At 52.7% G+C, this 24,593-nt stretch overlaps 1 protein-coding gene across 2 annotated transcripts in view; it reads left to right on the forward strand.

The window, feature by feature from the left end:
* SH3BP4 (SH3 domain binding protein 4) overlaps positions 1–19,699 on the forward strand; it is a 35,778-nt gene extending 16,079 nt beyond the window's left edge. For both annotated transcript variants that reach the window (XM_058027710.1, XM_058027711.1), the window contains exons 2-5: positions 6,724–6,923; positions 9,353–11,715; positions 17,256–17,444; positions 19,102–19,699. In XM_058027710.1, coding sequence (XP_057883693.1) covers positions 6,803–6,923; positions 9,353–11,715; positions 17,256–17,444; positions 19,102–19,326 — 2,898 coding nt within the window. In that variant the 5' untranslated portion in view covers positions 6,724–6,802 and the 3' untranslated portion in view covers positions 19,327–19,699. The remainder of the gene's footprint in view (positions 1–6,723; positions 6,924–9,352; positions 11,716–17,255; positions 17,445–19,101) is intronic.
* The last annotated feature ends 4,894 nt before the right edge of the window (positions 19,700–24,593 follow it).

Here is a 24,593-nt window from a genome sequence, read left to right on the forward strand (position 1 = left end):
AAGGATGACAGGGAGGCTGTGATGGACACCAGGCACCAGCAGCACACACTCTGCCTTCATTCCCCTCCCTTCTCCATGGAGCTTGGCTTGCCCTTGCCTGGCAGCAGGAGCTGAGCCAAGCTGGAGCTCCAGGGCAGGATTTTTCCGCGGGGAGCGGAGGGCACGGCGTGGCACGGGGTTGGGTGCAGCCCTTCCCACATCACACGCTGGGAACGGGCTCCAAAGCGAAGCCTTGGGACGTGAGGAGGGCTGGGAGGTCCTGATGCTTCCACAAGTCCCTTCTTGTTTGCTGGGAAAAGGACTAAAGGAGCCCTTTAGTGTCGTGTTCCTGGCAGCTCCTCGCGCTGGGACGGACGTGTGGGTTCACACCAGGCTGTTCTTCCTGGTACAAAGAGCTGGTGTTCGGTGTTGTCTTTAGGGGTGGTTTTATCTCTGCTTGGCCTGGGTGGGTTTTTTGTTCTCCTTTTCTTTGGAAGATGAAAGCGTTGGCTTGGCAAACACAAGCGGTGAGGGAGGAGGAGGAGATAAGAGAGAGGCAGCGGGGTCAGGAATCACCGGGCATGGCTGGAACCACGCTGGGAAAATGCTTGGGCCAACCCTCTGAGGGGAGATCCCAACAGCAGCCGGCTCTTCCCCACCCATCACCACCAGCAAGGCTCATGGAAAGGACCTGCATCACCAGGAGATGAGCCACAATGCCATCATCAGTCTGTTCCTTGCCACCAGCTGCTTCCAAATGCATCCCAGCCTTGCAGGAGGCTGCAGAGGAGCTGGGAGGGGCTGTGCCGATGTTTGAATTGGATTTACCTTGCCAGTTTCAAGGGCATTGTGCTTTTTCTACCTGCCTGAAGATATCTGTCAGTACAAGCATGGGGAAAGGAGGGAATTCCTTTTCCATGGGATCCGTTTCCACTGGGGGGAAATGTGTGGAGAGAGTTGTGTTGTGTCATAGCCATGAGGGAGATCTTGAAGGTGAAGAACTCACAGGGCAAAACCAAGTTCCTAAATCAGATTGTTGGCTAAAATTTGGAAGTTTTGGTCACTCTGGGGCTTTTGACAGCTGTTTTTGTAGGGCCGTTGCACCTTGCAGTTGGGTTGGTGTCATCCTGGGTGCGGAGGGGTCATTTCTGCATCTGCCCCCATGGATTTGAGTTACTGGGGGTTTTGTGATTGATAAAAGCAGCATTTGCAGTAAATTCAAATTGTGTGGGACAAGCGTTGTGGGGAGCGCTGTGGCTCTGGGACATGAATTCCTCCCTGGGAAAAGTTGAAATTTGCTCATATCCAAGCAAAGCCGACTGTTTGTAAAAGAAACCTCCAAAAACACTTCTGTGTTTGTGGGAGAGCCAGAGGAACTCGACTTTGGAGGAAGAAAAAGCAAATTAAAAGCCGTAAAGCAGCAAGTGCCTGGAGTTGATCTTGGCTCTGCTGTGGGGAGAGGATGATGAGGGATTGATTGGAAGCTCAATTTTTTAATTTTTTTCCTCAATTTTCAATTTGTGGCCAAGAGTAGGGTGGGAGATTTCTCTTGAGCTTACACCACAGTCTTGAGAGGCTTTCAATGGATTTTCCAGGGACAACAGGGTGGTAGTTATGGCAGAATTGACCAGTCCTGTGTCACGGTGGCTTCTGTTCCTTGTGCTTCCCACGGACATGGATTTGCCATGGTGGGATGGACCAGGGGATCCATCCCACCAGGGATGGAGGTTTGGGAATGTGGGATGGGCAGGGATGTGCACAGGCATGTGCAGGGATGTCCCTTGGCTGCCCCTGCAAGGACCTGGCTCCATCTCCAGCCCTGCTGGCGCTTGGTACCACCCAGCCCTGCCTCTTATCAGCCCAAATTCCTGGCACCAGGAGTTTCCCCTCACTGAGGGCTCCTCTCCCACCTGCACCACATCAGTGCTTGTTGGAGAGGACCTTCCCTTGGCCAGCAGCAGATCCTGCTTCCCTCCCTCCCACCCTCGGGCTGTGCGCTTTTGGGTGTTCCCATGGTTTTATGATTGCATTTCTTTGCTCCAAGACGTGGGGTTGGGCTTTTTCCCAGGATTTTTTCCCTGTCTAGCGTGGCTGGGTGCCCGTGGTGTGTGTTTGATAGCTCAGTGTCCAGCCAGAGGTGGGTCCATCCCATAATCCCATCAGGAATGATGGCTGGAGCTGGGCAGGACGGGGCTCTGCTGTGCCAGGGGGTCTTGGGGGCCTGCAGAGTTGGATTTCTGGGATAAATTCCACCAGACATTTTTGCAAGGAGTTGTTTTTAACCTTCCGTGTTCAAGCGCGGCAGGAGAAGTTTGGTTTCGTTTTCAGTGGAGTTTTAGTAAGTGTGGTATTTTTAGCTAGATGTGACACTGTCACCAGCCCCAGACCTGCTGCTGCTCCATGCCTGGGGGGACCTGAGGGAGCAGCTCCGTGTTGGAGATGTCCAGGTTGGAGTTTAGGAAAAGGTTCTTCCCCCAGAGGGTGCTGGGCACTGCCCAGGGAAGGTTCAGTGCAGGGGCAGCGCCATCCGTGCCAGGAAGCTGTGAGGATGCACCCATGGAAATCTGCTCGCCAGGGCTTCCCTAAAGCTTTCCCCAGCTCCCAGCAAAGCCTGCTTAGGATTTGGGAAAGAAAAATGTCCCCCTCCGTGGGGCCCTGATTTGTTGGGATGGATTTATTGGGATGGGGGGGGAGCAGGCAGCAGGTCCCCCTGGGCTCCTAGGGCTGGATTTTCACCCTGCAGCATTCCCTGTCCCTCACAGGAGGGGAAAAAAGCAGCGTGAAGAGCAGGTGTGGGTGCCTTTGAGGAGCTGCTGGCGCTGTCAGGGTGTGCTCTGGTCGCCCACTGGTTTCCTTCCCCCCCACCATTCATTTCGGATGCTGTCTGTGGCTTCGGGGATAAACAGATGGGGCTGGGTTTCCCCCTGCTCTATATTTAACCCCAGGCTAAATTTAAAGCGCTTCCAGAGGAGTTTGCAGACCATTGTCCCGGCGATTTCTAAACAATTCTTGCCCCTTCCACCCTTTGTTCCCCCCCCCCCACCCACTTATCCCTTTTTTCCTCACACAGCCCGGATTTGAGGTTTTGCTGGTGACCTCTGCATTCAGAAACATTTTGGGTCCATCCCCCAGCCCCAAAATATCCCAAATCCAGCTGTAGGGAGGGCCTGGCCCCCATCCTTCAGTGTGTGTGAGCATCCCTGCATCCAGGAGGGACAGACAGACCCGGGATGCTGCTGTCAGGACAGGAAATGCCTTTCCATTATCCCTCGTTTGTGTGTAGATTCCCACTGCCTTTGGAGGCCTCAGGGTTCCACGCAGAGGGGATTTTTCCAGCTGTTCCTCCACACAGCCACATCTGGCAGAGGCCTTTAGCAGGAAGTTTCCCATCTCCTTATATAAATAGAGGTGGGGGGGGATAAGCATCCCTGCAAATTCCAGGCTTGTGGATCTGTCAGTGAGAGCTGTCAGGGCTGTAGCTGCCATAATTACTATAAAATTCATTTGATGCAGGTGTTTCAAAACACATTCGTGGCTTACACGTGGGTTTTTTCCCTACTTTGTGCAGTGCTGCCCAAGCAGGGGGGAATTTTGGGAAGCCGCAGCAGTTTTGTTTGTTTTGTTTTATTTTATTTTATTTTATTTTATTTTATTTTATTTTATTTTATTTTATTTTATTTTATTTTATTTTATTTTATTTTATTTTATTTTATTTTAATTTAATTTAATTTTATTTTATTTTATTTTGTTTTATTTTATTTTTATTTTATTTTATTTTATTTTATTTTATTTTATTTTATTTTATTTTATTTTATTTTATTTTATTTTATTTTATTTTATTTTATTTTTATTTTATTTTTATTTTATTTTATTTTTTTAACAAGAATTGCCAAAATCAGTGAGGTGTGGGGTCTCTGGAGGGAGGCACTGTGTGTTTGGGCTCTTTCCACATTACCTAGAAAAGCAGCAATCCCAAATGACATTAATGGGTGGAACTGGGTGGATTGTGAACAGTGCCAGCCAAGTGGAGCATCCTTCCTCCCTTCTTTGCTTCCTAATGGAGATTATTCCTCCTTATTCCTGCTTATTCCTGATTATTCCTGGTTATTCCTGTGTCTTGCCCCTGGCAGCAGCTCCAGGTGCCCTCTCTTACCTGTCGCAGCTCTGATAAGCTCAGCCTTGACTCCAAGCCTGGTTTTCCCCTGTGTTTATTCCCAGCAGGACCCGACAGGAGGGGAGGCTCTCCTCGAAGGGGGAAATGTTTGCACACAAGTTCTCCCTTCCCTTTTCTGGCTCTGTGCATCCCCTTCCAGCCAGCCACATTCCTGGCATACCAGCCCTGGGGATGGCTTGGGAAGCAATTCAAGCAGGCTGGAGTATCTCCTGTTCAGGCTCTCCCCCTGCAAAATTTCCTCTTGCTGCATTCCAGAAAAGGGCACCGAATCCTTCAGGAATTGCTGCTCCCCCTCACAGTGCCTGAGGAGACATCAGCTCTGTATTCCCACCTCAGGAATTTGGGTCTGGCTGCTGTTTTCTGTTGGATTTCATTTTCGAGCAGAGGGAGGAAAAGAGAAAAAAAAATTTGCATGGGAGGGGGAGAAAGGAAGAGCAGCATTCAGAGTGGATGAAAATCCCTTTGTAAAACAAAGGGATTTGGATATAACTTCTAATTAAAACTTTTATGGTTAGGACCTGCTGGTGTTTTGCAGCCAGGCTGGAGCTTTGTGGCAGCTCTGAGGGAGCGGGAGGCAGGGGCTGAATCCAGAATTTCCAGGATGATCCCGACAGCATTCCTGCTCCCTGGTGCAAACCTGGAGTAGCAACTCATGGCTCAGGCTGTGCTCCAGCCGTGCCTCAGCCTCTCCTGCTCGTCCTGGCCCATCTGGCCCCTGTCCCAGCTGCAGAGGACACGGGTGACGTCAGGGGAGCTCTTGCCCATGCTTGCATCAGCCACCACGTTGGTGGTCGGAGTGTCCTGTGGGAATGGGCTCTTTTTCCTCTCAGCTCCTCTGGGCTCATCCAGCTACTCTTCCACAGGGGCTCTCCAAGTGTTTCTGGGAAAAAAAAGAGAGAAAAATTGATTCTTCCTTATTTTTTCTTTTATTTTTTGTTGTATTCAGTGTAGAAAGGGATGTTGTTGGCTGGGTGAGGAGAGAGCAAGTGGGAAGAGCCGGTCCCCATCCTAGGAGGTGCTGCAGTGGCAGAGAGGGATGTGAACAGGGAAAAAGCCCAGTCCTGTGGGTCTTTGTGCTCCCACAGCAGCCTGGTGCTTGGTGCTTTTATAATTGTGTTACAGCAACCTGGAGATGCTTGGGAAATGGGGAGAAGGACCAATTTACTTCCAAGTCCTGGAAGCAGAATATTCCCAAAAAATTCCTGAAGGCCAGAGGGCTGCTTCGATGGGGTTGTGTCCATCGTAGTGCAGGCCCAGGCTGTCCAGGGTTCCCTGGGAGCATCCAGGTTGTGTTCCAGGATGGGGTAAGGAGAGCAGGACAGGCTCCCCTGTACGGGGATCAGCGTCTGGGTGCCGTGGGGTGCCTTTCTAACAGCCTGGCCTCTGTCTGTGTCCCCCAGGCTGGTTCCCCGAGGTGACAGCAGGCTCCCCATCCCCATCAGGGCTTCTGGAAGTGTTTCTGCAAGTGCTTCTGGAAAGAAAGAGGGAAAAGTTTATTTTTCCTTATTTTTTCCCTTTATTTTAATCGTGTTCAGTGCAGGAAGGGATGTTGCTGGGCCTGGTTGGCCAAGTGAGGGGAGAGCAAGTGGTTGAAGAGCCGGTCCCCATCCTAGGAGGTGCTGCAGTGGCAGAGAGGGATGTGAACAGGGAAAAAGCCCAGTCCTGTGGGTCTTTGTGCTCCCACAGCAGCCTGGTGCTTGGTGCTTTTATAATTGGGTTACAGCAACCTGGAGATGCTTGGGAAATGGGGAGAAGGACCAATTTGCAGTCCTGGAAGCAGCATATTCCCAAAAATCTCCTAAAGGCCAGAGGGCTGCTTCAATGGAGTTGTTTCCCTCATGGTGCAGGCCCAGGCTGTCCAGGGTTCCCTGGGAGCATCCAGGTTGTGTTCCAGGATGGGGTAAGGAGAGCAGGACAGGCTCTCCTGTATGGGGATCAGCGTCTGGGTGCCGTGGGGAGCCTTTCTAACAGCCTGGCCTCTGTCTGTGTCCCCCAGGCTGGTTCCCCGAGGTGACAGAGGGCTCCCCATCCCCATCAGGGCTTCTGGAAGTGTTTCTGCAAGTGCTTCTGGAAAGAAAGAGGGAAAATTTATTTTTCCTTATTTTTTCCCTTTATTTTAATCGTGTTCAGTGAAGGAAGGGATGTTGCTCTGCCTGGTTGGCCAAGTGAGGGGAGAAAAAGTAGGAAGAGCCAGTCCCCATCTTAGGAGATGCTGCAGTGGCAGAGAGGGATGTGAACAGGGAAAAAGCCCAGTCCTGTGGGTCTTTGTGCTCCCACAGCAGCCTGGTGCTTGGTGCTTTTATAATTGTTACAGCAACCTGGAGATGCTTGGGAAATGGGGAGAAGGACCAATTTGCAGTCTCAAAAAATTCCTAAAGGCCAGAGGGCTGCTTCAATGGAGTTGTTTCCCTCATGGTGCAGGCCCAGGCTGTCCAGGGTTCCCTGGGAACATCCAGGTTGTGTTCCAGGATGGGGTAAGGAGAGGAGGACAGGCTCTCCTGTACGGGGATCAGCGTCTGGGTGCCGTGGGGAGCCTTTCTAACAGCCTGGCCTCTGTCTGTGTCCCCCAGGCTGGTTCCCCGAGGTGACAGCGGGCTCCCCGTCGGCGGCAGAGGGGCCATGGCCATGTAGGGCCCGCCGGGAGCGGCGATGGCAGCGCAGAGGATCCGGGCGGCCAACTCGGGAGGGCTCCCGCGCTGCCGCTCCGAGGGCGCCCTCATCGACCTGGGCGAGGCCTTCGCGGCCGAGAGCGCCCTCTGCGACGTCAAAGGTGCCTGGGAATCGTCCCCTTCCTCGCTCCAACCCATCCTCATCCTCTGGGAGGGCTGGAAAAGTGTCTGGGCATCCCCCCTTCCTCATTCCAGACCATCCCCACCACCTGGGAGGGCTCAAAAGGTGCCTGGACATCCCTCCCTCCTCACTCCAGGCCATCCCCACCTCCTGTGAGGGCTGGAAAGGTGCCTGGGCATCCCCCCCTTCCTCATTCCAGGCCATCTCCACCCCTAGTAGGGCTCAGAAGGTGCCTGGACATTCCCCCCTCCTCACTCCATGCCATTCCCCACCCCTGGGAAAGCTCAAAAGGTGCCTGGGCATCCCCCCTTCCTTATTCCAGGCCATCCCCACCCCCTAGAAAGTTTCAGAAGGTGCCTGGGCATCCCCCCCTTCCTCACTCCAGCCCATTCCCATCCTCTGGGAGGGCTCAAAAGGTGCCTGGACATTCCCCCCTCCTCATTCCAGACCATCCCCACCACCTAGAAGGGCTCAAAAGGTGCCTGGGCATCCCCCCCTCCTCATTCCAGACCCATCCCCACCCACTGGGAGGGCTCAAAAAGTGCCTGGGCATCCCCCCTTCCTCATTCCAGACCCATCCCCACCCACTGGGAGGGCTCAAAAAGTGCCTGGGCATCCCCCCCCTCCTCATTCCAGGCCCATGTCCACCCCTGGGAAGCCTTGGTGACACCAACAAGGTGGTGACAAAAGTGTTTCCCTCTCCCCAGCGCTGGGAGCCTGCAGCTTGCTCCTCCAATAATCCTTTTTAGGTTTGGTTTTTTTTTTTTTCCAGCTTTTATTGCTTTTTTTTTTTCCCTGCTGTGTTTTCCTTTTATGCTGCGGTCAGGTGGGAGGGGAATTGCTGCTCCCCTGGCAGGAGAGCATCCCAAGGAAAAGCTTCAGGTGGAAGCTGGAGAGCAGCTGAGGGCCTTGAGAGTAAACACGCACAAAGGAGATTGTTTTTGCAGGTGTAGCACCTGAACATCAAACACTTGCTGCAAATTAGATGGGTTTTAATGCAAAACCAGGAATTGCTCCTCTTATCCGAGGGGTTTCAGCACATCCCTGTTAACCCCTGCATGCCCAGCTGGAGGGACAAGGGAACAGCCTCTTGCCTGTCTGATCTGGCACTAAAAATGCTCCATCCTGCAGCATGACTGAGTTAACAGCGGCTTCCAGCCTAGCAGGCTGCCGAAAGAATTCCAGTTTGGAGTTTCTGTGCAGTTTCCCACTGGATGAATGCCCCCACACCTTTGCCTGCTGGCAGAGGATGTGTACAAAACTCTTCTCCTTGGAATACTCAGCCCCCCAGGCTATATTTAAAGGCCTCTCTTTGCTCAGCTGTATCTTCCCTTTTTATTGTGGGAAGTGAGAAGTGCTGCCAGCCTGTGAGTGGAGGCTGCAGGGATGTGCATTCTGAGCTCCCATCCCTTTGTCTCTGGGATTTTAAGGGCTTCCTGTGTTTTCTAAACTCCCTTTTCCTCCCACAGAGCTCTGTTGAAGCAGGTGCTGTCCCAGTTCCCTTGCAGCTCCCTGTTGGTGAATATCCAACTTTCCTTGTTTTCCTCAGACTCTCTGGGGAGGCAGCACACATTTAACCATTGATGTGGCATCATCTGCAGCTTTTTTTTAGTGCTTTTTACAGAAACACGTCCTGAAAATGAGAGCTAAGCCAATAAATAGGGTGGCAGTGTAGGCTCAGCCCAGCCTGGATGTAAATTGGGATTCTCTAGCAGAAAACTCTTCCACTGGCACTTCTGAATGGGGTTTGGAGATGCTGCCAGCACCAGAACAGCAGTGTGGGAGGGAGGGGTGGGATTCTGTGAGGGTTCAACCTGGGTAACCTTCAGAACAACAGATTGGTTTGATTTGGGAGGGACCTGAAAGCAGAAGACATGTTCCCCTAGCCCAGGTTACTCCAAGCCCCATCAACCTGGCCTGGAACACTTCCAGGGATTCAGAGGCAGCCACAGCTGCTCTGGGCATGTTTCAGATGTGCAGGAGAGGGGTTGCAGCAGAGCAAGAGGGTTTTTAGCCTGTAGGGAGAGTTATCTTGGGTTTGGATGAACCCTTTAGGGAAGAGAGGTGTGAATGTACCAGAAATAGTGGAGTTTTCCTGAAAAAAAAATATGGAGAAAAATACCTGCAGGCTTGAGAGACTGCCTAGGGAATCAGTGGACTTGCAGGTGTTCAGAAAACACATAGATGTGGCATTTGGGGACCTGGCTTAGAGGTGGACCTAGCAGTGCTGGGTTAATGGTTGGACTTGATGGTCTTGGAGGCCTTTCCCAACTTTAATGATTCGGGGATCTCAAAACCACCTTCATCACTAAAAACAGTGTGGAATGGTGACCTGGAATGAAGGCCTCCAAGTCAGCGGTGGCTGTGCTGAGCATTTCTCACACTGCTGTCTCCTCCTTGCCTCCTCAGTGCCTTCTCCCAGTGCCTTGCTGGTGGACAACCCCACGTCCTTCGGGAACGCCAAGGAAGTGGTGGCGATCAAGGACTACTGCCCCACCAACTTCACCACGCTGAAGTTCTCCAAGGGGGACCACCTGTACGTGCTGGACACGTCGGGAGGGGAGTGGTGGTACGCCCACAACACCACGGAGATGGGCTACATCCCCTCCTCCTACGTGCAGCCCGTGGGCCACCGCGACTCCTCGCTCACCGACAGCGGCGTCATCGACAGCCTGCTGGAGAGCCCCGACGAGGGTGTCAAGGAGCTGGACCTGCTTGGGGAGTGGGCTGAAGGGAAGAGAAACTCTGCCAAATCCTACCACAACAACCCCTTCCTGAACGGAGTGCACACCAACCCGTTCCTGAACGGGAATTCGCAAGCGGCGCCCGGCTCGGACAAAGAGTCCGACTCCAGCGTGGCCGTGGATTTGTTGCTCTTTGATACGGCAGCTCCCACGGCGGCTCTCCCCACTTCAGCTGCCAACAGCAGCCTGGGGAATCTTTTTGATGAGTTTCCCTCCACCAACAGGCTGGATGTGGAGCAGCCCGTGAGGAGGGACAACCCCTTCTTCCGAAGCAAACGCTCCTACAGCTTGTCCGAGCTGTCTGTCCTCCAGGCCAAGTCGGACGCGCCGGCCTCCTCGGGTTTCTTCAGCGGTTTGAAGTCCCCCACCCCCGAGCAGTTCCAGAGCAGGGAGGATTTTAGGACAGCGTGGCTGAACCACAGGAAGCTGGCCCGGTCTTGCCACGACTTGGATTTGCTTGGCCAGAATCCCGGCTGGGGTCAGACGCAGCCGGTGGAGACCAACATCGTGTGCAAGCTGGACAGCTCCGGCGGGGCCGTGCAGCTGCCTGACACCAACATCAGCATCCACGTGCCGGAGGGCCACGTGTGCCCCGGCGAGACGCAGCAGATCTCCATGAAGGCCATGCTGGACCCGCCGCTGGAGCTCAACAGCGACAAGTGCAGCACCATCAGCCCCGTGCTGCAGATCAAGCTCAGCAACATGGAGGTGAAGACCTTCATCATCCTGGAGATGAAGGTGTCGGCGGAGGTCAAGAGCGACGCGGTGAGCAAGAGCCTGGTGGGGCTGCAGTGCCTGCGCAGCGACATGAAGGAAGGGCCCTACACGCCATTGCAGCTGAGCTATTCCTATGGGGACACCATCCAGGTGCAGCTGGAGAACCTGGAGCCCTGCATGTACATCGCGGCTGTGGCGCAGGGCCAGAACATCCTCTACCCTTACACCGTGTGGGATTACATCAGCAAGAAGATCACGGTGGGCGTCTACGGCCCCAAGCACATCCACCCTTCCTTCAAGACCGTGGTGGCCATGTTCGGCCATGAGTGCGCCCCCAAGACCCTGCTGGTCAACGAGGTCACCAGGCAGTGCCACAGCCCGGCTCCCGTCGCCCTGCAGCTCTGGGGCAAGCACCAGTTCTCCCTGTCCCGGCCCCAGGACCTCAAGCTCTGCATGTTCTCCAACATGACCAACTACGAGGTGAAGGCCAGCGAGCAGGCCAAGATCGTGCGGGGCTTCCAGATGAAGCTGGGCAAGGTCAGCCGCCTCATCTTCCCCATCTCCTCCCACGACCCCAACGAGCTGTCGGACTTCACGCTGAGGATACAGGTCAAGGATGACCAGGATGCCATCCTCACCCAGTTCTGCGTCCAGACGCCGCAGCCGCCGCCGAAGAGCGCCATCAAACCCACGGGGCAGAGGCGGTTCCTGAAGAAGAACGAGGTGGGGAAGATCATCCTCTCCCCGCTGGCTGCCACCGCCAAGTATCCGGTTTTTCAGGACCGGCCGGTGCTGAGCCTCAAGTACGGGAAGCTGCTGAAGACGGTGGTGAGGCAGAGCAAGAACCACTACTTGCTGGAGTACAAGAAGGGAGACGTCATCGCCCTCCTCAGCGAGGAGAAGGTCAGGTTGAAAGGGCAGCTGTGGACCAAGGAGTGGTACATCGGCTACTACCAGGGCAAGGTCGGCCTCGTGCACACCAAAAACGTGCTGGTGGTGGGCAAGGTCAAACCCAGCTACTTCTCCGGGCCGGACCTCACCACCAGCCTGCTGCTGGAGCAGATCCTGAGGCCCTGCAAGTTCCTGACCTACATCTACGCCTCGGTGAGGACTCTGCTGATGGAGAACCTCAGCAGCTGGCGCTCCTTCGCCGACGCCCTGGGCTACCTGAACCTGCCGCTCTCCTTCTTCTGCCGGGCGGAGCTGGACAGCGAGCCAGAGAGGGTGGCCTCCGTGCTGGAGAAGCTGAAGGAGGACTGCAACAGCGTGGAGAACAAGGAGAGGAAGTCCTTCCAGAAGGAGCTGATGACGGTGAGTCTGAGGCCCGGCGAAGGGGGGCTTCGTTCCTGGCTCTGCAGTGGCATCAGGGGAGGTGCCAGTTCCCTAGTTCAGTCTTTGGGGCGTGAAATCCACCTTGAATGTCTTCTGAGGACTGCTGGGCGCTGCCAGGTGGGAGTCCAGCCCTGTGGTGGGGTGGGATCTTGGTTTAGCAGGATCATGGCAATAATGAGGGATGCGCTAAGGTGCTTGGAATTCCAGAATCACACAATGGCCTGGGTTGAAAGAAGCCTCAAAGCTCATCCAGTCCCACCCCTTGCCATGGGCAGGGACACCTTCCACTGTCCCAGGTCGCTCCAAGCCCTGTTCAACCTGCCCTGGAGCACTTTGAGGGATGGGGAGCCTTGTTTTTGAGTGGCACCTCTGAGCTGGGATGTTTTATACGTTACAAACGGAAATGTGTGACTTGCTCCATGTCCTGAAAGGAATCTGGGAGAAGTGCTGCCTGCCAATATTCCTAGGATGCCGTTAGCAAGTAAATCCCTCACAAAATATCACCTCCACGATCCTTTCTAGCACTTAATAGGAAGTGAGCCAAAGAAAATACAGGGCAAAGTGTCTGGGAGAGATTTGCAGCTCTCTCCGGTTCCGTGCTGTCCCACAGGAGCAGAGTAACTGAGTTATGGAGAAGAGCATGGTTTAAAATGTCAATTGGATTAAGGAATAGCGGCGGCCTTGCTTGGCAAAATGAAATTACGGCAAAAGGGGGCTGGGGCTGAGTGGAGGAGTTCAGTTCCCACATTCCTTTTAGGGAGAAGGGTGGAATTTAAGGATTGAGTAGAAGGTGTTACGGAGAGTATGGAATCCATTGTTACTCATGGAAATGTTGTCTGGAGAGTTCCCTGTGCCCGGGTACCACTCTGGGGCCTGTGGGGTGACATTTCAGCTCTGACTTTCAGTTTCAGGTCATGCCACCAACACTGCTTCTGTTGCAGGGCTCTCCTGGCCATCAGTGACCCTTTCCTCACCCAGGATTGGAAAACCCCCCCCCCCTGTTTCCCCCCCAAGGGAGGGCTTGCTCCTTTAATCATCAGCTCAATGATTGTTGGGATGAAATCCGTGCTGCTCTTGCTGGATTCTCCCGGGACTGTTTGCTTTACCTGTTTGCAAACCCCCTAGGTGTTGCTTTTATCTCTCCCCATTGTTTTCAGGGATCCCAGGCAGCCTGTAGGTCATGGAGAATCCTCACGAGGAGACAAAGGGAAAGATAAGGCTCAGGGAGCTGCTGGCTCCAGGGGAGGGCTGGGAGCTGCAGGAAAACATCCTGCTCCCCTGTGGCTGTCAGGAGAGCAGAGTCCCAGGGCAGCTTTTATTCTCCTTGTTTGTCTAATCCTGCTCCCTGTGAGGCTGAGCCTGTGGATCAAGGATGAGCTCCCTTCTTGGTGGAACGTGATGCTGCCTCCAAAACCCCTGGCTGCCGTCAAATCCTCCTTAGCCTATGGAGAAATTAGATTGAGCCTGTTGAAAGAAGAAAATAATGATGTTTCAGGGGATGGCAATGGAGCAGTAATGGATTTTATTGTGTTCAAATCTGATTTTATTTGTAACAAATGGACTGGCTTTCTGGCAAGGGGAGCCAGCTGCACTAAGCTCCAGCGTGGCCATTTCAGCTGAAAGAAAGTTGGTTTGTCTCCCCTCAGAAGGGCTGGGAAGGGAGAAGCAGAAGCAGGATTATCAGTGTTGAGTACACAAAGCGCCAGTGGCAGAGTCGTGCACCAGCAGCCAAGCAAGGGAAAGCCTGGTCATGATGACTGGTTAATCAGTAATCTGCCTTTAATTACTACTCCTCTAATCAGGCACCAGCACTGGAGTGTGAAGGTAACTGGGGGGGATGTGGTTGTTCAGCAGAGAGGGAAAGCTCTCCCTCCCTGCCTCCTCTCTGCCCCTCGGAAGCAGGCAGCACATGGATGGCTTGGATAAAAAAGCTGGGCATGGATTCAAGAAGATTTCATTGCCCCTGGTGCCTGGCCCGTGGGGTTAGACCTGCCCTGAGACACAGCTTTTGTGCCTCCCTGCTTGTCAGAGAGACTCTCATTTATCATCCCTCCAACAGACTCTGCTGTTGGGAAAAACACGGCTCTGCTGGGAACGGCCCCTGGCACGGCAGCAGGGAGCTGTGGGGAGGAAACTCTGAGCTTGTTCTTCTCCAGGCAGCTTGTAAAGGTCACACAGGAGATGAGCTTGGGATATTTTTTTTTTCCCCTCCCGTTGTTTTGTTTGCTCTGAGTCGCGGTATCCAGGTATCCATGTGCTGCTGCCTGGCTCCTGCCAAGAGTTTCTGCTTGTCCCTGGTGTGTTCCTAAAAGCTGTGGAGCTGTCCTAGAGTCCTGCAGGTCAGGGTGTCCAAAGCTTTGGGTTGGAAAGGACCTTAAAGCCCATTCCTTTCCACCCCCTGCCATGGGCAGGAACACCTCCCATTATCCCAGGCTGCTCCAAGCCCTGTTCAGCCTGGCCTGGGACACTTCCAGGGATGTGAAGCCACATCTCTGAGCAACCAGGGGGGCCTCACCACCCTCAGCATGCTGAGATCCAGCTGGGCATCACTCCCCGTGGGAGGCAGTGCAAGACTTTATGAGGTAAACGAAAAAAAAAAAAATCAGTATTTAAGGCTGAGAGTGTGTATTTTAAACATGCAAGATGACTTTGGAGGTGGTGACAGCCAAAACAGTGAGCGAGAGAGATGTTTGATGCCCAAACAAGGGTTATTTTGGGGAACACTTGTAAAGACACAACTTCTTTGGGTCCAAACCTGACCTGTATCCTGGAGAGGATGGTGAGCCAGGAGCCTGAGCAGGAGCATCCTCTCGCCTCATGGCTCTCATGGTCTGCTTGGGGACACAGAGCCTTTATCCCCCAGGTTTGAGGAAGTCCCAGGGGGGAGCTGTTTTCCTCCACAATGCTGCTTTCCTTCATTAGGAAATGGGATTCTGCATTTCAAAGCTGGGATGTAAATTCAGCCTCCCCTGGATGCCTTTCAAGTTGAGGTGTTTCTGCTTTGAACTGGGATTTGAATATCAAACACCCTCTTTGCTCTTTGCTGGGCTGGCCCAGCCGGTTCCCAGCTGCTCCCAGGGGAATAAACAATAAACAATAAATATTTCCAAGGGCTCTGGCAAAGCACAGCCCAGGTCACACCTGGGTGATGAGGGATGGAGACACGGTGAGTGGACCCAGCTATCCTGGGAGGCTTGTCCAGGGCAAGGGAGGAGGATGGAAGCAATTGTGGCATACTCCCACCGGAGGATTAGGTCTGCTGAGCTAATCCTGGTGTCTCGCCGTGTTTCCAGTAATATTCCCCCTCTGGCTGCCTTGCATCCCATCCCCTGGTGTCCTGTCACCTGTCCCCATGGGGCTGGAGCTGCCAGGGCATGGCAGGTGGTTCTGTGGCCATCAGAAGGTTTCAGAGTTAGGCAGACCCACCCGTTTCTCCCAGAGTTGTTGTTTTGATTGATTTTGAGTGATTTTGCAGCTCTTTGATGGGGTGCCCTCCTGGGTGTTTTCCCTGCTGCTGCTTTGTTGTTCACCTGGAGCAGGAGAATCCATCTCCTGTAGCTCCATCCTTCTGAGCCCAGCTCCAGGCACTGCCTCTGACCTCGGGCAGGAGGTGGGAGCAGCTCCTTCATCCTGCTCCCCCAAAGGCCAGGCTGTGCAGGGATTGGCATCCAGCTGCCTGGAAAGGCAGGGCTGGGGATGTTCAGCCTGCTCCCTTCCTTGGGATCCTGCAGAGAGGGAGCTGGATCCAGAGAGTGGAAGATCCAGAGGGAAGCTGGATCCAGAGAAGGTGGAGGATTCAGAGAGGGGAGCTGAATCCAGAGAGGGGGAGCTGGATCCAGAGGGGCTGCAGGATCCAGAGAGGGAGCTGGGTGTAGAGAGGGAGCTGGTGGGAAGCTGGATCCAGAGGGGGCCCAGGATCCAGAGGGGAGCTGGATCCAGAGAGGGAGCTGGATCCAGAGAAGGTGGAGGATCCAGAGAGGGAGCAGGATCCAGAGAGGGTGGAGGATCCAGAGAGGGAGCAGGATCCAGAGGAGATGCTGGATCCAGAGAAGGTGGAGGATCCAGAGAGGGAGCAGGATCCAGAGGAGATGCTGGATCCAGAGAAGGTGTTGGATCCAGAGGGGAGCTGATCCCTGGGCTGTAGGAGAGGAGGTGGTTCGGTTCTGGCACAGGTGTGTGAGATCTAAACACTCCTGAACGTCTTTTTGCCAAGCCAAATGTGCTCCTTTGGCTGGATTTTCCCTGCTCGTTGGACAAGGGGGTTTATGGCCTCCCTGGCTCCCACAGGAAGCTGGTGTCAGCACTTTGGAGGAGCAGGCACGTGCTGGGCTGCAGCTGTGATTAGAGCCCAGCTCAGCTCTGAGCTGGGAGCAGATAAGGGGAAAAAAATCAGCGTGCATTTGCTTTGCAAATCGCTGGAGTGGTTTCAGATGTTCCCATCTTCCCTCCCCCAACTGTCCCTGTGCAGTCTCCAGTGGGAGGATTTAACCCTTCTTTGCCCCAGAGCCAAACCTGGATTTTCCCAGACCCCTGTGTTGGGAGGGGGTGTCAGGACCCAGAAGGACAGAAAGGTCACTTTGGGAATCACCTTATCCTGATGATTTCCACAAGAACCATCCCCATGCTGCTGTGAAGGAGTGGGTGGGGTCTGTTTGCTTAATTTCCATTTTTAATAACACCAAAGCCCCCCCCTTGAGGTTCAGGGTGGGATTTGCCCAGGGTCTGGGGTTGCTGCTGCTGGGACTGTTGTGGTCCAGAATCTGTGGGAGCGCTGGGGAGTGGGATGATGATCCTGGCAGTCAGATCCCATCCTCTGAGAGTGAACACTACCATTAAACCCTTCCTTTTCCAGGGCTGCACTGGAGCTTCTCCCCTACTGCAGCTTCATCCCACTCTGAAGGGATTTTAATGGGATTTGACATTTCAAGGCAGGAGCTAACCCCACTCCATCCTTTTTTTGCATGACTAAATCATTCCTACCTAGAAAACCCGGACTGATGCATTTGCTCTTTCCACTTCAAAACCATTTGTGGAAAACCTCAGCTTTTAGGACAATAAATGATGCAGGAAGAGGAGGAGGAGAAGAGGAAGAGCATCCCAAGCTGAGCAATGGTCCTGCAGTGTCAGAGTCCTTACCTGGGTCTCAGTCACCAAGTGCCCCCCAGGTCCCATCCCAGAATGTCCTGGCTGTGCCTTGCCCCACTACTTTGAAGGATCCTGCAGCTCTGGGGTGGAGTCTGGATTAGTTCCCTTGATTAAAAGCATCTGTTGTCCTCAGCCCCTGGGATGCTTTAAACTGCTTAAGGTGAGGCCTGGACATCTCAGGAGGGGCTGCCTGGAGAACCGGGCTGCAAACCTCATCCAGGGGGGTCCAGCACTTTGTTCAATTAATGGGATTATTCTCTTGCCAAGCCTGCTGGCCTCATTTCCCCAGCTGTCACTACAAAGGAGGCAGAAGGATTTTTGGGATACTCCAGGGGGAAGCTAACCCGGCCTTTGCTTTTCCCCGTGTCCTGCAGGCCCTGCTGAAGATGGACTGCCAGGGGCTGGTGGTGAGGCTGATCCAGGACTTTGTGCTGCTGACCACGGCCGTGGAGGTGGCCCAGCGCTGGCGGGAGCTGGCCGAGAAGCTGGCCAAGGTGTCCAAGCAGCAGATGGACGCCTACGAGGCCCCGCACCGCGACAAGAGCGGCTCGGTGGACAGCGAGGTGAGGGCAGGCATGCCTGGATCTCCACAGATCCTGGAATTCTCTGGGCTGGAAAAGATCTTCAAAGTGTTGGAGTCCAGCCTTGGAGCCTGACCCACCAGGTTAATGGTTGGGCCCAATGGTCTTAAAGGGCTTTAATGGTGTTAACGGGCCTACAAGGCCCCGCACCGCGACAAGAGCAGCATGGTAGACAGTGAGGTGAGGGCAGGCACACCTGGCTCTGCACAGATCCTGGAATTCTTTCAGCTGGAAAACACCTTCAAGGTGTTGGAGTCCAGCCTTTGAGCCAGCACTGCCAGGCCCACCAGGTTAATGGGGGAGCCTTAATGGTATTAAAGGGTCTACGAGGCCCCGCGCTGCGATAAGAGTGTCTCGGTGGACAGCGAGGTGAGGGCAGGCATGCCTGGATCTCCACAGATCCTGGAATTCTCTGGGCTGGAAAACATCTTCAAGATATTGGAGTCCAACCTTTGAGCCAGACCCACAGGTTAATGGTTGGGCCCAATGGTCTTAAAGGCCTTAATGGTCTTAAAGAGCTTACGAGGCCCCGCACCACAATAAGAGCAGCACAGTGGGCAGTGAGGTGAGGGCAGACACGTCTGGTTCTCCACAAATCCTGGAACTCTCTTGGCTGGAAACACCTTCAAGGTGTTGGAGTCCAGCCTTTGAGCCAGCACTGCCAGGCCTACCGGGTTAATGGTTGGGCCCAATGGTGCTAAAGGGCCTTAATGGTGTTAAAGGGCCTACAAGGCCCCACAGCGTGACAAGAGCAGCATGGTGGACAGCAAGGTAAGGGCAGGCACACCTGGCTCTGCACAGATCCTGGAATTGGCTGGGCTGGAAAACACCTTCAAGGTGTAGGAATCCAACCTTTGAGCCAGGCCTGTGATGGTGTTCACAGGGGTCTCAGGTTGAGGGAAGAGATGAGGATTTCACTCCATGTTTCAGAAGGCTTGATTTATTATTTTATTATATATATTACATTAAAACTATACTAAAAGAATAGAAGAAAGGATTTCATCAGAAGGCTGGCTAAGAATAGAATAGGAAAGGATGATAACAAAGGTTTGTGTCTCAGACAGAGAGTCCGAGCCAGCTGACTGTGATTGGCCATTAATTAGAAACAACCAACATGGGCCAGCCACAGATGCACCTGTTGCATTCCACAGCAGCAGATAACCATTGTTTGCATTTTGTTCCTGACGCCTCACAGCTTCTCAGGAGGAAAAATCCTAAGGAAAGGATTTTTCAGAAAATGTCTGTGACACAGACCCACCAGGTTAATGGTTGGGCCCAATGGTCTTAAAGGGCCTTAATGGTGTTAAAGGGCCTACAATGCTGGTGGACAGCAAGGCACACCTGGATCTCCACAGATCCTGGAATTCTCTGGGCTGGAAAACACCCTTAAGGTGTTGGAGTCCAACCTTTGAGGCAGCACTGCCAGACTTACCAGGTTAATGGTTGGGCCCAAAGTCTTGAAGGCCTTTCCAACCCAAAGGATTCCATGTTTCTCTGGAGGTTCCTCCAGAGCACACTCCCCTTGGAGGAACACAGGGCTCTGACGGTGTTGGGGGGCTGTTTTCCTGGGAATGTGCCTGTTTTGGGATGCTGGCTGAGCTCTGATCCCCTCCCACCTGTGTCCCCCCCCTCTCCCCAGGCCATGTGGAAGCCGGCCTACGACTTCCTGCTGACCTGGAGCAGCCAGATGGGGGACAGCTACAGGGACGTCATCCAGGAGCTGCACACGGGGCTGGACAAGATGAAGAACCCCATCACCAAGCGCTGGAAGCACCTCACGGGCACCCTGATCCTCGTCAACTCCTTGGACATGCTGAGGGCAGCGGCCTTCAGCCCCCAGGACCACGAGGATTTTGCCATCTAGCCCGTGGTTGTCCTCTTCTCCTTGGCTGGGAATTTTTTTCCCCTCTGTTTTTTTTTCCCCCCTGCTCTCCCTTTGGCTTTAAGGAGAAGAAGTGGAGGTTGGGTTTGAAGAGGCCAAAGTTTGGCCTTCACACCCTTCCCTTGGGTTTGAAGAGGCCAAAGTCTGCAAGTTCTCCACCCGGACTGGAAATCAGCAGGAGATATCCCACCCTGATGGGAGCTCATCTGGAAGGGGATGGCTTTTCATCCAGTTAAACTATTTCTTACTGAAAAAATAAAAAAAAACTTTCAGGAGGGCGAAGGGGTGGGGAGGGATCCCAAAAGAAATCATGTTTTCTAGGCATTTACAAATAAAAGTTTAATTTTTTTAACGAGCAGTAGAAGTTGTGACCACTTTGGGGGAGGGGTGGGGGAAGCTGTGGCTGGTTTTAAGTTGCAGAAACTGCTTTGAAATGATGGGGTTTGAGACAAATATGAGTCCTGTAAATATATATTTTAAGAGGAAGCACGGCAAATGCCCTTTCCCCCCACTACAGGCAGGTTTTGGGTTACCAGCTGTGACTAAAGCACTACAGGAACTTGGGCTGTCCCTAAATTTGGGGTGTGCTCAGCCCTTGCACCAAAACCAACTTTTATTTTATTATTTTATTTTATTTTATTTTATTTTATTTTATTTTATTTTATTTTATTTTATTTTATTTTATTTTATTTTATTTTATTTTATTTTATTTTATTTTATTTTATTTTATTTTATTTTATTTTATTCACAGGCCCTGGTTGATTTTTGGGTTATTTCCATGTCTCTGCAGATGTGGATTTTCTTGTTTGTGGCCAGGGAGTTGCCTGCTCCTGTTTTTTTAACCAGGAGGAGCTTCTTCCCACCTGGATGTGGTGCAGGACACCTCTGGAAGAAGCTGGACGTTTGGGGCTCTCCAGAGACCTCAGGAGATGGATCAGGAGGATGGTGAGAGGGAATCAAAGTCCCCAGGTGCCTCTGCTCGGGGGAAGAGGCCAGAAAGGGGGAGGAAATTGTTGCCATGCAGATAATCCCTCTACAGGCAAAGGGGGAAACAAAGGAAAAAAAAAAGAGACAAGAGAAAGACTCTTTCTCCTAATTTGAAATCTGAGCTCGCTGGGGATGTTCCAGGTGCTCTTTGCCATTGATTTCTAATTCTTCAAGGCTCCTCAAATCCAGTTTAACTTGTAAGTAACCTTTGCTGTAAACCTGGTGCCACAACCCTCAATATTTGTGTCACCCAGTCCCCGTATTATTTTTCTCCTCCTCCTTTTAAACATGAGTTTTTTGAGTGACTTCCTTTCCTCCCTTTCCTCCTTCCCTCCCTCTGCTCCCCAGCTTTCGGGTATTTCATCTCCTGGGAGGGGAATATTTTTTGCACAGAAAGATTATTTTAAGTGCAAAGGCTCCTTTTGGTGGAAAGCTGCAGCCAGAGGACGTGTAGAGGTTCCTAAAGGATGGGGGTTTTTTTGTTTCTTTTCAGGTGAATTTAAAAAGAAACAGTGGAAGAAAAAGAGTAAGAAAGGCAGCACCTGGTGGAGGGAATGGTGCCTTTCCCTTTTCCCAAAATCCCATCCCCAGAAGTGATCACTCTCTATGGACCCCACAACCCTAAATTTGTCCTTTTAGGGGCTTTAGGGGGTTTCCTGTGCAGATCCCCACAGCCCAGCCCCTTTCCCTGTCCCTGCTTTTCCATGCAGGAGCTAAAATCCCTGCTGCAGCGAGGGCCAGCTCCAGGTGCAGCCAGCAGGATGCCTTTCCCCTGGGCTTTTACCCAAATCTGGGGTTTTTACCCCAATCTGGGCTTTCCCCCCTGGCTCCGGAGCTCTGCAGGAGGCTGTGCTGGCAGATTGGCAGTAGTTGGAGCCTCCCCTGATCCATGAATAATCCCATTTATTTTTTTCTCCTCACTACCCTGTGCCCTCCCCAGAGCCTTGGGAACATGGCCAGCACGTTTTGGGGGCTGTGGGATGAGGGTGAATTAATTTCTCCCCATTTTTGGTCTGAAATCCAGTCCTTCCTCCCATGCTGGGGCTGGGAGTGTGTCCCCCTTCTGAATTAAATCAAGGCCTTCTCCCAAAATTCTGTCTGGGATTTGCATTGCCACCCCTGTGCAGTAACTGTTCTTATCATTCATGGTCATTTTTTTAAAGAAAAAGGAGATTTTTTTTTTTTGTTTTGGGAAAACCCCATTCCAGTGGAAGCTGTTACTCTCCAGTGTGATGGTGTTCACAGGGGTTCATGGATCAGAAAAGAGGCGAGGATTTGACTCCATGTTTCAGAAGGCTTGATTTATTATTTTATGGTATATATTACATTAAAACTATGCTAAAAGAATAGAAGAAAGGATTTCATCAGAAGGCTAGCTAAGAATAGAAAAAGAAGGAATGATAACAAAGGTTTGTGGCTCGGACAGAGAGTCTGAGCCAGCTGTGATTGGCCATTAATTAGAAACATCCAACATGAGACCAATCCCAGATGCACCTGTTGCATTCCACAGCAGCAGATAACCATTGTTTACATTTTGTTCCTGAGGCCTCCCAGCTTCTCAGGAGGAAAAAATCCTAAGGAAAGGATTTTCCATAAAAGTTGTCTGCGGTACTCCAGGGCTCCCAGTTAGACGTCACCGGCTGTTGTCTCTCCACCCCAAAGCAGAGTGGAGTTAATTTAGTGGGGTTTGCACTGTGCCAGCACCCAGAGCCAGTGCTCCTGAATCCAATCTCCTCCCTCAGCCTTTCCACCCCTCTGTCTCCAAGGGAAAAAGTGCCTGGAAGCCATCTCACCCCCAGCCTGCTGCTTGTGCTCAAGCTCTAGGTCAGGAACTTCCTGAAGTGGGACAAGGTGTGGTTGCAGGATTTCTTCTGGCACAGAGGAGTTTTCCTGGTTGCTTTCTGTCTGGAGAAAACACCCCTGTGTTTAGCCAAGGCTGTTGTGCTGCTCCCAGGCCCGGTGGAGGTCAGATCCCAAGGCAGGGAAGGGAAATATTCTGGTTTCTGCTGGGGCTCTCACCATGGATACCCTGCTCTGGGAAACAGGGACAGCAGCCAGGTGATTTGGGGAGCTCCCCCTTGGCTTCCCCCTGCTCCCTGGAATATTTCAGCTTCAGGGAAAGAAAGGGTTTGAGTTTTTATTCCTCAGTGCTTCAGCACAGGTCACCTTGCAAATGCATCCCCACAGCATTTTCTCCTCTGCTTCAGCCCTCACAAGTGAGGGATCACCTTCCATGGGCTCACCCAGCCCCAAAAGGCTGAGGAGAGGGAGAGGAAAATCACCCCCTGGCTATCAGGGTCTCCACACAAAGCTTGGTCTGCAGGGAAATCTGGAGCCTGATGAGACCCTGCAGCTCTCTGGGTGTTGGTTTCCACGCCCAGAAATCCCTGCTGAAAATCCCTGCGGGATTTGCTGCCTTCCCTTGAAGCCCCTCATGAACAGCCTCTTGTGGGTTACCAGGACACGCTGTGAGTGCTTAGAGGAGCAGGGCTGCTCCCAAATCTTCCTCAGGTTTTCCTTTTGCCACCAAATCCCTCCATTCCCAGGGCTGTCCCCTGCTTCCAGCCTCCTCTGGGGTGCCAGCTGGTGGTTTGATGCTTTGTTCTGTGGAAAACCGTGCTGGAAGCACCTTCAGTGAGGATCACGGTGGAATCCTTGGAATTCTGCACCAGCCCTGGGATTTGCTGGTGTTCCAAGCAGCCCTGTTCCACCTTTGGGTTTTCTTGTTGGCAGGATCTTTAATTTCCTTGTTTGTTGGATCTTTCATTTCCTTTTTTGTTGGATCTTTAATTTCTTTTGCCTTAATAGCCCGGGGTGACTTAATCAGGCCTGGATTTTCACCAAAAGAATGTTTGAATGGCTAGAAATTCAGGGAGATGATGGTGATCATCCCAGGAAATGCAGCTCCCATCCCATGCTCACAGCAGGACCCACTCAAGCCTCCTTTCAAAGCCTTTTATTTTTTTTCTTTTTTTTTTTTTTTTTTTTCTTTTTTGGCAACAGGCTTTGCCCAAAGCATCCCCTGGGGCTCCCCTCTTCGCAGCTCAGCAGGTTTAATCCGTGGCTGGAATTCAGGGGCTTCTGAGCAACAAATGGCACCTTTGGGCTTTTAAAAAAACAATTTATTATAATGACGGGGGTGAAAGAAGGGATGTAAAGGTATGCTTTTCCCAAGGGGTGGCTGATTGCAGGATTTGGGGTGGGAGGATGATGTCCAAGGGAAGAGGGCTCTGGCTGGGGGAGGAATGTGTAAATTCTCACTGTTTAAACGCCTCACTTGGTGTTGGATGTTGGGATGTTGGGAGTGACGCTGGTTGTGGTTTGCCCTTGACTCCTCCAGCCCTGAGTCACCCTCCTGCTCTGCTGAGATCATCTCCGAGGGGTTGGCACCGACCCAGCAGCCCCTCCAGCAGCCCCTGGGGCATCCTCCGGGCCCCTGCCCCACCGAACATCCATTAAAGCTTCCACCTTTGTGGCATTGCCGGGCACAAACCGAGCCCCTGGGGCTCAACCACACAGGGATCTGCCCCAGTGGAGCAGGGATTTTGTCTCCCCTTCCCCTAAACTGACCCAGGCTGGTGGCATTCCTGGGAAGGGCTCTGCTCCTTTGGTTCAGGCTGGATTTTGGGGACAGGCTCAACAGGGATTTGGGATTTGCTCCGTGACTCCCTTTTATCACCCCGAGCAGTCAGATCTGGCACAGGAGACCTCTCACCCTTCCTGAAAAGAGAAGGGAATTGATGCTGCCTCCTGTGAGGAGGGAGAGTCTGTCCTGCCCTTTGTCTCAGAGATTTTGGCAACCCCTTTTCCCCAGGTTTCATCCCACTCACCTATAAATAACTCCTGAAAACACCTCTGCAGGTGATAATTAATCTGAGGGCTCTGTGGCTGCTCCAGCTGAGATTGCCTGGGCTTGCTCGTGCCAGCTCCAATGCCAGGGATCCAAACTGCCCCGGGATGGGGCATCTGCAGTGCCAGGGATCCAGACTGCCCTGGGATGGGGCATCTGCAGTGCCAAACCCTCTGGGATGCTGCACGACAGCTCTGGGGGATGCTGCAGGGCCCAAAGCATCTTCTGGACCCCTTCCCATGGTTGTTCCCACTGCATTATCCCTGCACTGCTCCCCAGGCTGGACCATCTCAGCTGCAATCCCAAAGCCACAGATTTTTGTGGATGCGTAGGGGTTTGGGGTGAGTTTGGGTGGTTTTGTTTAAATGAGGCTGGTTTCCCTTGTCCACACTCCTCAGGGAGGTGGGATGCA

This window comes from Melospiza georgiana, chromosome 7 (assembly GCF_028018845.1).
Source record: "Melospiza georgiana isolate bMelGeo1 chromosome 7, bMelGeo1.pri, whole genome shotgun sequence".
In the NCBI taxonomy this organism is placed as follows: Eukaryota; Metazoa; Chordata; class Aves; order Passeriformes; family Passerellidae; genus Melospiza; species Melospiza georgiana.